This window comes from Mesocricetus auratus, unplaced genomic scaffold (assembly GCF_017639785.1).
Source record: "Mesocricetus auratus isolate SY011 unplaced genomic scaffold, BCM_Maur_2.0 Super-Scaffold_100026, whole genome shotgun sequence".
NCBI classification, from domain to species: domain Eukaryota; kingdom Metazoa; phylum Chordata; class Mammalia; order Rodentia; family Cricetidae; genus Mesocricetus; species Mesocricetus auratus.
The window spans coordinates 28445388-28457739 of record NW_024429207.1 but is presented as its reverse complement, the minus strand read 5'-3'; the positions used below and the strand labels follow the sequence as shown (position 1 = coordinate 28457739).

The window sequence follows — 12352 nt, the reverse complement described above, 5'->3', positions numbered from 1 at the left end:
GCAACCCAGTAAGCAGCACCCCTCCATGGTCTCTTCATCAGCTCCAGCCTTCAAGTTCCTGTCCTGACTTCCTTTGATAAATGAACTGTGATGTTAACTCTTTCCTCCCCAACTTGCTTTTTGGTCATGGTGTTTCATCATAGCAATAGAAACACAGACTAAGACATTCATCTTTTGGGGAAACACAAATAACCCTTGAATTTCACTTTGTCATAAATTATGATAGTCTAGTGACAAACTTTCCAAATTAGTTTGCTTTGGGTTAATGTCGTTTTCTTGCATAAAGTTTTCCTGAGACTCCCAAGTGCTTATTAAACCACAGCTCGTAGACCAACATTCATTCTCTTCCCAATCTGGTCTCATCCTTTCTGGTCTTATGCACACTATGCCCTTTCCAGGACTCCTAAGATCATGCTTTCCTGGCTCCAGTACTTCTGAATGTTAGTAAACACTGAGCACACATGAGGGGCGGGGCTCGATAGCCAGAATACATTACTCATGGATGAGTTTACATTAAGCTTAAGCCAGCATCTTTATTATGAGTTTAAAAATAGTTTACCAGTGTACAGTTTGACTGTCTAAGAAGCAATAAAGCACGAAGCCCTTTCTGATCACTTGACCATCGATGCTTCATTATTGTCTCTGCGGTGGCCACTTTGATATTTCTCTGTTCCAACTTTTATTCTCTAATCAAATGTACCTGTTTATGATAACCTGAGCCTGTTTTGCTTTTATACACATGCGTGTACACACACACACACACACACACACACACGCAAGTTTTGTTGAAATGGCTCACAAATCTAGACATACTCTACTCAATTTTACAAAAATTCCTGTTGTGTTGAATTTTGAGCTCAAAAGAACTAGTGATGGTATATTGTAGAAATACACACTTGAAACTAGAATATATATATCTGAGTAATGTTACAAAATATAGAAACTCTGTATAAAATAAACCAGTTTAATAATGCTTCTAGCTAATGCAAGAGGCAGCAGCATCCCATCCTACACACACGCACACGCACACTCGTGCACACACACCTGACAGGTACAGAGGCATGGTGAGAATGCTTAGTAGGGTAGCAGATGGCACAAGCCCTTTGTCTTCCTTTCTTCTCCATGACAACCGATTCCAGGTCATCTTTGGGACTGAAGAGAAGGTAGGCTGCATTTCCATTCTGCCTGGCTCTGGAAGTAGCTTAAAGGACCAGAGACAGCAGGGAGCTTGGCATCACTGCAACTGAGTTAAAGGTCGTTTGCCACAACGACCCGCACAGGAAGCAAGAATATTTACCAGCAGTGAAGTGAAAAGAAGGAGAAAGTCAGGACTGTCAGACTTATGATCAGAAGTTCAAGAGAGGCTGGATGCAGATGAAGCCTGAGCTGTAAGGTGAGAAAAAGGATGGGCGGGGGGGCATGTCTCCCTCCCTCCAGCGGTCCAAAGGGGGGACAGCTGGCTGCTGTCTGGAAACACTCAAGGTAGACATTTGCCATATGCTCCATGTGGCAAATTACTCAGCGCTTTCTTCTTAGGGCAGAGGAAGCAGCTAGGAAGCGCTGTTGCTGTGAATGCCCGTAACTGGTACTTGTGCTTCTGTGGTAGAGGATGTCCAGTGTGTAGACGGGGCCAGCGGTAGGTTGCTGAGGCAAACATCACAGCCGCTGGGAGAGTGAGATTTCCAACTGGGTGCTGCAGCCACCAGAGCATCATCACATGCAGAGCCATGGGATGGGGCCAATCCCTGCAAACCTCAGTCACAGGCCTGCTCCAGGCTACCCCTTTCTTCATCCTCCATCTGTAACCAGCTCCAGTCCAGAGTCTGAAAGTTAAGAGGCACGTTAAATACTCAGTGGCCATGGCCATCTTTCCTCTGCAGGAGGCAAGCAACCCAGTCTAGAAGCACGTTTAAACTTCATCAGCATCCGTCCCGGTACTTCAGGGCACCTTTGAGCCAAGTGAGCTACACATGCAAAGGTGCAGCAGGTTACCTTTGGACTAGCTGAAGCTCCTGGAACTCTGTGCCTGTGGGACGTGGAGGTCACTTTAGTACGGCCTGTAGCATAGGGAGCTCACTGACACACTCACTGCAGGGAGCTATCTGTTTCCATGCCAATCCGATGAGCCTTCCCTTTTCTCCGGTTAAAGTGCAAGCAAGTGGTGGGAGGGAAGAAAGTACCAGGAGGCGAAAGGCAGCAGGAGTTAGGGAGGCTCGCCACTGAAAGCCACGTGAGCAGGTTAGAGATGAGGAGAAGATGGCAACTGGCAGCAGCACGGTGTCTTCCCATTCCCCCAAAGTTAGAAGTCAGAACAGGAGACGGTTGCATTAGCAGGAAAGGGCCATTTAGACTCCTACCATCATTTACACTTTGTCTGAAAGTACCTGAATCGGGGCTAGATGTTCTTCAGGTCAGTTTCCCCGGCTCTAATTCTGCCTGTGGCTAAACAGTGAACCCCTGAGCCACAGGGCTGTGACAGGTTCCCCTTGCATTGTGGAGCCCAGCCCAGTGCCTAACACATACAGATGCTCTGCAACAGTCCCAAAGACAGGGAAGGGGCTTCTGGGGACACCACTGCCACCTCATCGGGATTAAGGCTCATAAGGGTTAAGATAGTGGATGCACATGGCATTTCTAAGCCTGAAGTAATTATAAGAGACTTAAAAATGAACAGTCCTGAGTCCAGGTCTCCTCTTTTGCTGTAGAAAGGGAAGCAGCGGACAAGCTGGGGTCCCGAGGGTTGTTACCGTGAAGCTGTGGTCCTGCTCCTTCACGGTGCTTTGCAGCATACTTTCCAGCCGGGTGCAGAGGGCGTGGGCTTCAGCCACCAGTTCTCCACTGAAGACAAGGATCACGTTACCAGAACAAGGTCATCAGGACGGTACCAAGAGCTAATTTCCTGCTTTAAAATACGCTAAACAACTTTCATACTGCTCTAAAACCAACGAAGGAACTGCTCACGTCTTAATGCACCGCGTCATTGACCAGTGATCTCATGTGTCTAAATACTTTACAGACACTTAAATCCCACGAGACATAACAACGACTGAAAATATGCAACAGTAAATAGATCTTCAGGTAAGAAAAAAAGCAAAAGACTAAGAGGATTTATTCTCTGTGCACAGGCATTTGCCTGCATGTGTATTTCTGCACAATGCACATGTAGTGCCCTCTGAACCTCCCCTAGAACTGGGGTACAGAAGGTTGGGAGCTGCCATGTGGGTGCTGGGAACTGAACTCAGGTCCTCTCCAACAACAGCCAATGCTCCTAACTGTTGTGCTGGCTTAGTTCCAAGACTTCTTGATTTACATATAACTGAATTTCTCCCCAAAGTGCCAAAATCTAAACATGTTCCCCATCACTTGTGTTCTGGGCTGGGGGGTTGGAGCAGTGCTGGGAATTGAACATATACTAGCCCCAACTCACAGTTTTTGAAATGGGTAATGAGCTTCCTCAGTGCAAAGTTCTGGAAAGATACTACTATATCTAGACCGAATAACTGATTTTCTGTCATGGATTGTCTTCATGACATGGGGGCAAGCCAAACAACTATGTGTCCTTTTCCAACCATAGCCTTGTAATGAGAGATAAGACGGTCACCCCTGCTCCTGCTCACACTCATGGGCTAACCTTTCTGAGCTCTGGGGATATCACTGGAAGAAAAGTACCAGGAGACAGCGCCCCAGACCTCCCTTCTCCTTCAAATGTGACACTCTGTGGGAAAGAAACCAAAGGGCATCCACAGGGCTGTAGTTAGGCTAAAGGCTCGTGCCAGCTCTGGAGATCGCCGAGGCCCATGACCCAGTGTCTGACCTCCAGAAGCTGACAAGAGATCGGAGAGGTAACTAAGACTTCCAGTGTAACATAATGCCAAAGACTATACACTCCCTAGGATCAAGACAAGGAATTTTAAAAGCATCTTTGCTATGTAATTTATGTTATAGAGTTTGCCTGTTCACACTGTTAACTCCATGGCTTCAGCACCGCACTAAAGCGAGCCATTTGCAAGAGATAATATAGACTGACCCAAGAACAACACTGAGGCGGTCACAGACGCTTCAAATAGTTTAAACATGATCTAGAACGAACGAGAAACCCACTGTTGGTTACTGACCAAACGACTGGGTCAGATGTCACTCCAGGTTAAACACAAGACTTGGCTAGCAGTTAAGAGGCAGGAAGCGAAAGAGAAGCCAAAATCCCTGCCAGGGAGGGGCTACGGTATCTGCCGGGAAAGAGGAAGAGTCTGGGAGATGGCTCAGCAGGTTAAGGCACTCGTGGCCAAGCCTGTGATTTGAGTTCAATCCCAGGGCTCACATGGAGGAAGAAGGGTGCCAACTTGCACAAACTGCCCCCTGACTCAGTGTGCCTTGGCACACCCTCCCACACATGGAAATAAAAAATAAATATTAAAAAAAGGAAAGAAAAAGGAAGGGCTGAATGGAGGGTGAGGGGAGACACGGGGTGGGAACAGCAGCCTGGTCTCTCTAGATGGAGGTGCCTGGGAGAGAGAAGGCCAGGGACTCGGCTGTGACAGAGTTGGCAGACCTGAAGTGGCTTTTAAAGAACTAGCATCGATGGACAGCATGACTAACAATCTCAATTTTCTCATTAAACAATTTGTAATTCAACTCCTGGACAGGGAAACAAGTGATCAAGTGGAGAGGAACAGAATTAAAAACAAACAAACAAACCCATGCCTCGTCCACAGGCATTCACGACAAAGCACACACAAGGTCCTCAGGCGAAGTGGCTGGTGACAAGCACGCTCACCCATCCCCAGTCCCTGTGTCCCCCTGAACATTACACTCGGCACTGTCAAGCATGGCTTACCTTTTCTTGGCTGAGTCAGGTAAGCTGTCACAGGCACTGCACGGCTGGGACATTAGCTGACCAGGGTGACTAAGCCGAGACACGTTCATGCTATCTGGGCTTCCACTGACTGGACCTCTGACTTTGCTCTGAATGACAACACAAAAGACAGTCAACAGAACTATGGAGTCAGTGGACTGGGGAGAGGGCTCAGGGGTTACCCAGGCTCTTGTAGAAAACCTGAGTTTGCTTCCTGGCAGAGCAGGGCAGCACGTATTATCAGCTCAGATTCCCCCCTTTCCCTCCTTTCTTACAGGAGGCCACATCCTCCAGCTCCCACCCCCAGGCAAATCTGCCAGTGACGCTCCTGATTCTGACTCCTTCAGTTCTCAGGAGTGACCACGAACTACGCCCTGCCGCTGTCAATCTCCCGGAACACCAGCTCCTCCTGTGGTCCACAGAGACGCTCCAGACAAGAACCCTTACAAGCAGACTGGAGCGACGGCTCAAGCAGCTGCTCTTCCAATGGCCCCGGGTTCAACTCCCAGCGTCTGCATGGCAGCTCACAACTGTCTAACTCCAGTTCCAGGGCTTCCGACGCCCTCACACAGACACACATCCGATAAAACACAGGAACACGAGATAAACATAAAAAAGGCTCTTTATGATGCACCACTTTGTATTTCTTCCAGAATAAGTCACCTCCTTTTCCTTGCCCTTTTGGGTTGTTTTGCTATCTGAGGCAGGGTCTTACTATGTTGTCCAAACTAGCCCTGAACTTCCTACTCCACACTCAGGTTCTGGGATCACAGGTATGCGCCTCCACGATAGGTTCTCTCTTTGCTCTTGAAGCTACTAATGACTGAACTTTTCTTCGGCCATCTTCTTTCTTGGTATCTTTTCAACAGGTCCCTGTATTCTAAGGCGTGCTGTTACTTGGCTCTCCCCGCTTTTGCCAGATTTTCTTTGTTTTACTTTTTCTCCCTGAGTAGTACACCATAGCTGTGTTATGATAGTATGTACATGTTCGCACGTGTGTGTGTGTGTGTGTGTGTGTGTGTGTGTGGCTCACACGCGCGTGCACATGTATGTATGTATGCATGCATGTGCACGTTGCTAGGAACTGAACCTGGGGCCTTATGCATGAGGCAAACATGGCTCTGCTGAGCTTCACCCCTAAATATTCTTGTAAGAGATCTTCAGATGAGAAACACTGATGTCACCTGAAGACACAGATACAGATGTCAAGGCTTGAGCCACTCAAGCTGGGGGTGGGGGTGTCTCTCTGCCTTTTTTTTTTTTTTTTTGAGACAGGGTTTCTCTGTGTAGCCCTGGCTGTCCTTGAACTTAGAGATCCACGTGTCTCTGCCTCCCGAGTGCTGGGATTAAGGGAGCCAACTGGATTCTTAATTTGTGGCCTCTGAAGCTCTGGAAAGAACAATGTCTGCTGTTTGGAGCCCCTCTACTTGTGGTAATTACAGTGGCCACATGGGTAAGTAACACCTCACATAAACTTTCCCCTCAGGAATCTTTCCGCCCACTCCACGTCACAGGTAACTGCCGGTCCAGCAGAGCTGAGGAGCATGGGTCAGGGAGGGGAGACGGACGGAGGGGACAACACACACGACACCAACACCGGGACCTGAGAGGCTGGGAGCAAAGGTCACTCACACAGGCGATCTTCAGGAGGTTCCAGAGCTCCTTCTGCCGCTTCTCCTGAAGGCGGACCACAGTCTTCTCGTCCTCATTCATAAGGCTCACCACCTCTTCCACCTTGGGCAGCAATTCCAGGGCCTTCTGCTTACAGACCACGGTTTTACTGCAGAGGACAAAGGAGCCACACTCCCGTGAGCTCCGGGCTGGCACTATTGTGGATCCTATCAGCAACCACAGATTGTTGCTTCACTGTGTAGGCAAATCCGAGCAAGAGACCCACCTGGCCCTCACCTTTGCTGTCATCCCAACACTTGTCCTGAAGCAGGAGCAGAGCGCCTACCTGAGCTGTGTATAAATCACTCGCACTTTCTTCTCGAAGCTTTGGATTGCCTGAAGTAGCAGCCGAACCATCTCCTGACTGTCACCGTCCGTCCTCTGGTCTGCAGAGGAGAGTGGCATAGCTCTTCCTCCCCGGCCTCTGGGGAATGGGGTGGGGGTGGGGGGAAGGGAGGGGCAGTGTTGTCTCAAAGACCAGACAAAACATGGCCAGGGCCAAAACCACCTACCTCTCGGCCTCTCCCTTAGTCTTCTATAGAGTTCCCTCGCTTGTTCCTCTCTGGAAGGGAGAAAAGGCTAGACTCAAGGCACACCAGTGGCATTTAAAACACTAGTCTAACTCTTGCCAGTCAAATTGCTACTTTTTGACAACCGGACACAGGTTCTCAATGGGAAAAAAACCACCAGTTTTGGTACTATTTATAAAACCCAAATGCCCCAAACAAGAGCCAACTTAAGGGTTATTCCCTTCTATGCTTGGCTACAAGAGAGATTCAAGGTGCCACCTCCAGATCTGACTAAAGAAAATACTTGCCCTCAATGACATGAGTTCAGCCGGGCGGTGGTGGTATATGCCTTTAATCCCAGCACTCAGGAGGCAGAGGTAGGCGAATCTCTGAGTTTGAGGCCAGCCTTGTCTACAGAGCCAGTTCTAGAACAGCTAGAGCTGTTACACAGAGAAACCCTGTCTCGAAAAATCAAACCGAACCAAACCAAACCAAAAACAACAACCCCGTTAAGTCCAAGGCTAGATATAAACTCCCATCTCTTCCTCTGATACAGGAAACAGCCTCAGAGACCAACTGGCCCTGGTTGCACGCACAGTCCTAGCATTCAGGAAGCTGAAATGGGATTTCAGTGAATTTGAGGCAAGTCTTGGCTATCTAGCAAGTACCAGAACAGCTAATACTGTATAATGATACCCTGTTTTGAAATACACACACACACACACACACACACACACACACACACACACACACACACACACACACACACACGTTCTTATTTGGAAACTTAGAGTAAAGGGTTAAAAAATACAATGGAGAACAAATTATTTTCAGATTTCTCACCCTAAAAATTCTAGTAAGAGCATCAGGGGACACTGACAACTTCAGGTGACAGAGCCCTTGATAAGCTGAGCCCCACCCGCCCACCTGGACCCCTTCTGTCAGCACAGAGGGCTGAGCGCTAAGTTCTCCAGGTAGGATGATGTGTGAGGATGCCTTGACCCCTCTTGGGCAGGACACAATGCCAAACTTCTGGACTCAGCAGGCTCCTCCCTCTGTTCTACTTCCTGCTCTGGGAGCCACACCTAGACAAGGGTGGGTTGGATGAAGCAGGACTGTCTGCTGCTACAGAAAAGGTCTGCGTGTGCGCGCGTGTGTGCATGCGTATGTGCACGCTTGTGTATTTCACAGCCTTTAAAGGTTATTGGTTGCTTCTAAAATGTGTAGTTTGAATGGCTCCTTACACTCTGGGAGGCCACTTTTCCTTGTCATTTGACAGATCTGAATTGCCAAGGCAAAGAGCGAAAGCCATTTGTCTTGGCCAATACCAGGGAATGTGCTAAGGTGATACACCAGGAGACACGCCCCACAGAAGGAACCTCCCCGAGGCAACCCCCACACATCAGAAACTCGACAGGGTGTCACAGTGTGTTCTGGGGCACAGTGCAGTCCCTTCCCCGTGTACTCACAGGTCATCCAGGGTGCCCCCCTGCTTCCGGCCCATCGGGCTCCTCTGTAAGTCCACAATGTCAGTCTGCAGGGCCATCATCTTCTCCACCAGACGCTTCACGTCATCCTCCTGATGGAAAAGCCGTGCTCATGCCAACTGATGTAAAAAGGGCATCCTGAGAGGAGAGACTTGCTGGGGCCGGCTGGGGAGACCCTCCTTCCTATCTCACAGGTGACTTTCAGCTGATTGGCTAGAAGGGCTGTGGGCTCAGGAGTAAGATGGTCTGAAGCTGGATCTCATGCCTACCATTTTCCAGCTGTGAGGCCCTCAGTAGCCACTTAACCGTAAGCCATAAAACAACCTCTGGTAGGGATCAACTGCATGGTTAAAAACCAGAGCAAGTGCAGTATTTGGCAGAGAAGATTGTCTTCTCTTACTGGGTCCACAAAAAACACACTTCAGGGTCAGACAAGGAACTGTAAGTAGGATACACACTTTTAGTTCTTTAAAATTTATTTCTGTCTGTGCATGCTGACGTGTGTGTGCTACCATGCGCGCGCGTGCGTGTAGGTTAGAGGACACTTTTAGGAGTGGGTTCTCTCATTCTATGTTCTTTGTTGGTTCTTACACATTGTGTGTACTCAGGCTAACAGTTGGCCTGTGAGCTTCCAGGCAGTTCTCTGGTCTCTGCCTCTCAGTTTGCTGTAAGAGCATGTAGATTACAGATGTATGCTGTTACCAGCTTTTTAAAAAATTATTATTACCTGTTTTTTAAAAAGGGGGTTCTGAACATCAGACTCAAGTCAGTAGGCTTACTGCAGCAAGCGCCTATACCCACTGAGTCACTCTGCTGGCTCAGTGGGTATACCTTTAAGTATGCATTAACTTATTAGGTCTCACTTATAAAGTTAGACACCAAGTCACAGAGGCAAAGTCCCAATCCAGCTCACAGGGAGTGGAGATAGAAAAAGCTTTGGCGAGCAGGGTCTTGGGTCTCTGTGCAGGAGGATGCACCAAGTTATACTTACTTCTGACCCTGGGAAGAGGGGTTTTCAATGGCATCTAATGCACTCTTCTCCTGAGATCTTTCTGCTTAAACTCTTTCTTCCTTATAGATTTCATGTTGTCAAGAGGGAGTGCTGCTCTCCCATCCAAAGCCCTTTTTTTTTTTTTTTTTTGGTTTTTACGAGACAGGGTTTCTCTGTATTGTTTCGGAGGCTATCGGTCCAGCCTGGCCTCGAACTCACAGAGATCCACCTGCCTCTGCCTCCCTAGTGCTGGGATTAAAGGCGTGCGCCACCACCGCCCGGCCCAAAGCCCATTTTAAAAAAGCAGGTAGCCTCGGGCTTTCCCAAGGACATGCAACATTTTGCCTTTTCTCTAAATCCAGACAAACTGCCCAGTTCTCAGGTCTGGTCACATCTTGTTCCCTCCCAGCAAGTCTGCTTAAGGTCAAAGGATGTGGTGAGGAAACCTTGAGTTCTGACAAAGCAGCTCGAACCAGGGTTGGATAAGAAAGTGGAAAACGGCAGGACAAAGCTCCAGGCACACTGCAGTACGCAACACTGGCATGGGTCTCCTACCCGCCCACACTGCTCCACCGCCTGCTCCATTTCCTTCCACGCCAGCAGCAGCTTTTCCGATGCTGAAAAAAAAAAATGAAAGAAAACAAAATGAAAACCAGAAACATCATAAAACCCAAACAGAAGTTAAAAACTGTATTATAAATGGCAAAGAAACTTCAGGAAGACGGAAGGAGAAGGGAGAAGTGTTTCAAGCTCACGGCAGAGTGCACTCACTGATCCCAAACTCCGTCTGCTCTTTGTACTTCTCCAGGTCAATCTGGATGCTGGTTTTAAAGAAATCCAACTTGGCCTTGAGCTGCTGCGCCATGGAGGCCATGACATTCTTCATCTTGGAAAGGCAGCTGTTGTTCCGAAGCAGATTCATCCTGCAGCGATGGTAAGAAACAGAACCGTGGACACACGTGGCACCTAAGCACACTTGCCAAGTGAGGCTCGGCTGTAATCACAGTCACCACTTACAAAACACCTCTTAGGACAACTCATAAGGACAACTTCTAGCCTGCACCAACACATAAAGGTCTATGCCAAAGTCGGAATTAGGTAAAATACTACACGGAGCCCAACACATTCGTCCTAGTTGGAGAATCCATCAGCAAGTGTTCCACATACCAAACCAGGGCAATGTCCTTCATCCAAGGCTCACTGAGCTTCTCCAAGCTCCAGCTTCCACACAGATGAGCTGCCCAGGCCCAAGTTCCACACTCCTGCCCCATGTGCCAACCTCGCTGACCTTAGCAAGTCCCAGACCTCCCTCCAGCCAGCCCACCCAACTACTCCCTTTCATCCAAACCAGAGTCTCCTCTTGTCCCTCCCCAAGTGTTGTTTCTGGATCCCTGCCTCAGCCGCCCCTCTAGAGCCAAAGCCAACCAGCAATTTTCAGTGCATTAAGTAAAACCAGCAGCGTACATGGCAGCTCGTTGTCCCTGTTGCAGACGGTTGCCGTCTTCCTTCAGCGTTCGGATGCTGTGCCAGACTTGGCCCCACACTTTCCTCAGCTGGAAGAAAGAGAGGTTCCGCTTGGGCTCCTGAACTGGAAACAAAGAGTTGTCAGAGAGTACCTCAGATCCAGGGAGCCACACCCTGTCCCACAGCAACACTAGTATTTTTAGAGTTATAGAATCGATATACCATTACACAATTTTGCAGGTATTAAACATTTCAGTGTTCCACAATAGTACGACAACCAACAAAATATTACTATCAATTTGTTTTGAAGAAATCTAGGTAGTCAAACACGGTGACACACACCTGCAATCCCAGCACTTGGGTGGCCGAAGCAGGGCCTCTGCTGGGAGTCTGATGCAGGCTTATACATAGTCCAAGGTCAGCCTGCGCTATGGACCACTTGGAGACATAATTACAGGTATTCATTCATGCCTGTGTATTTTCAATAGACGCACTTATCGTTACCACATTTAAGGCTATGTGACATTTTCATGAAATATGAAAACACACTGTCAAGTGAGATGGCTCCGTGGGTAGCGGCTCTTGTCACAAAAGCCTAGTGACCTGAGTTCGGTCTCTAGGACCCACATAAGAGAACTGATTCCACAAAGTTGTGGCACATATGCCCCCCACCCAATAACAAAGAAATAAATGCATCATTAACCAGATGTACTAAAAATGTTTAAATAATCAAGAAGCCCAAGAGATCTTTGAGAGATTAGATCATTGATCTTTTTATTCTAAGTCTGTATCTGTGAGACAGGGTGGGGGGGGGTTGAAAATGGAAGTGCATTCTCACAATGTCCAAGCAATCATACAATGGAGTACTACACAGCCATTCAAAACAAAAGTGGTTCTGTCCTGATACGAGGAAGATGAACATACTGAGTGAAAAGGGGGATACAGAACAGGGCATATTTGTTATTTTTTGAGGGGGATACCCACGCATTTAATAGCAGTTTTGCTGGGAGACAATCTTACTGGCTGGAGACTAGAGCCAAAGTGCTTTCTTTTCACTGTAAATCCGTCTTAGGGGGTATCTTGAAGTTTTGTATTCTGGTTTTGCTTCTGCATCATGAACATACATTATTTTTTTGGGGGGGGTAACAGCCTCATGTAGCAGAGGATGGTCTTTAACCTGACAGAAAGCCAAACTCCTAATCCTCTTGCCTTTATCCTCCAACACACATTTGTTATTAAAATGTCAGTGCAACTTCAAAAATGAAGCACAGAAGCCTCATCCTCTGTGTCACACTCTGTAAGTGTCTGGATTATTCTCTGTATCTCTCATCCTGTGTCACACTCTGTAAGTGTCTGGATTATTCTCTATCTCTCATCC

The 12352-nt window shown here is 48.0% G+C and overlaps 1 protein-coding gene across 4 annotated transcripts in view; it reads right to left on the bottom strand.

The window, feature by feature from the left end:
• Positions 1 to 503: 503 nt before the first annotated feature.
• Positions 504 to 12352, bottom strand: part of Ikbkb (inhibitor of nuclear factor kappa B kinase subunit beta) — a 60246-nt gene continuing 48397 nt past the window's right edge. For 2 of the 4 annotated variants that reach the window (XM_040731784.1, XM_040731783.1), the window contains 10 exons: positions 10975 to 11098; positions 10282 to 10433; positions 10066 to 10127; positions 8502 to 8611; positions 7036 to 7085; positions 6810 to 6909; positions 6485 to 6632; positions 4835 to 4962; positions 2748 to 2838; positions 2033 to 2219 (listed from right to left, as the gene is read on the bottom strand). In XM_040731784.1, the coding sequence (XP_040587718.1) occupies positions 2043 to 2219; positions 2748 to 2838; positions 4835 to 4962; positions 6485 to 6632; positions 6810 to 6909; positions 7036 to 7085; positions 8502 to 8611; positions 10066 to 10127; positions 10282 to 10433; positions 10975 to 11098 (1142 nt within the window). In that variant the 3' untranslated portion in view covers positions 2033 to 2042. The other 2 variants (XM_013110816.3, XM_005066537.4) reach the window with 2 other exon arrangements.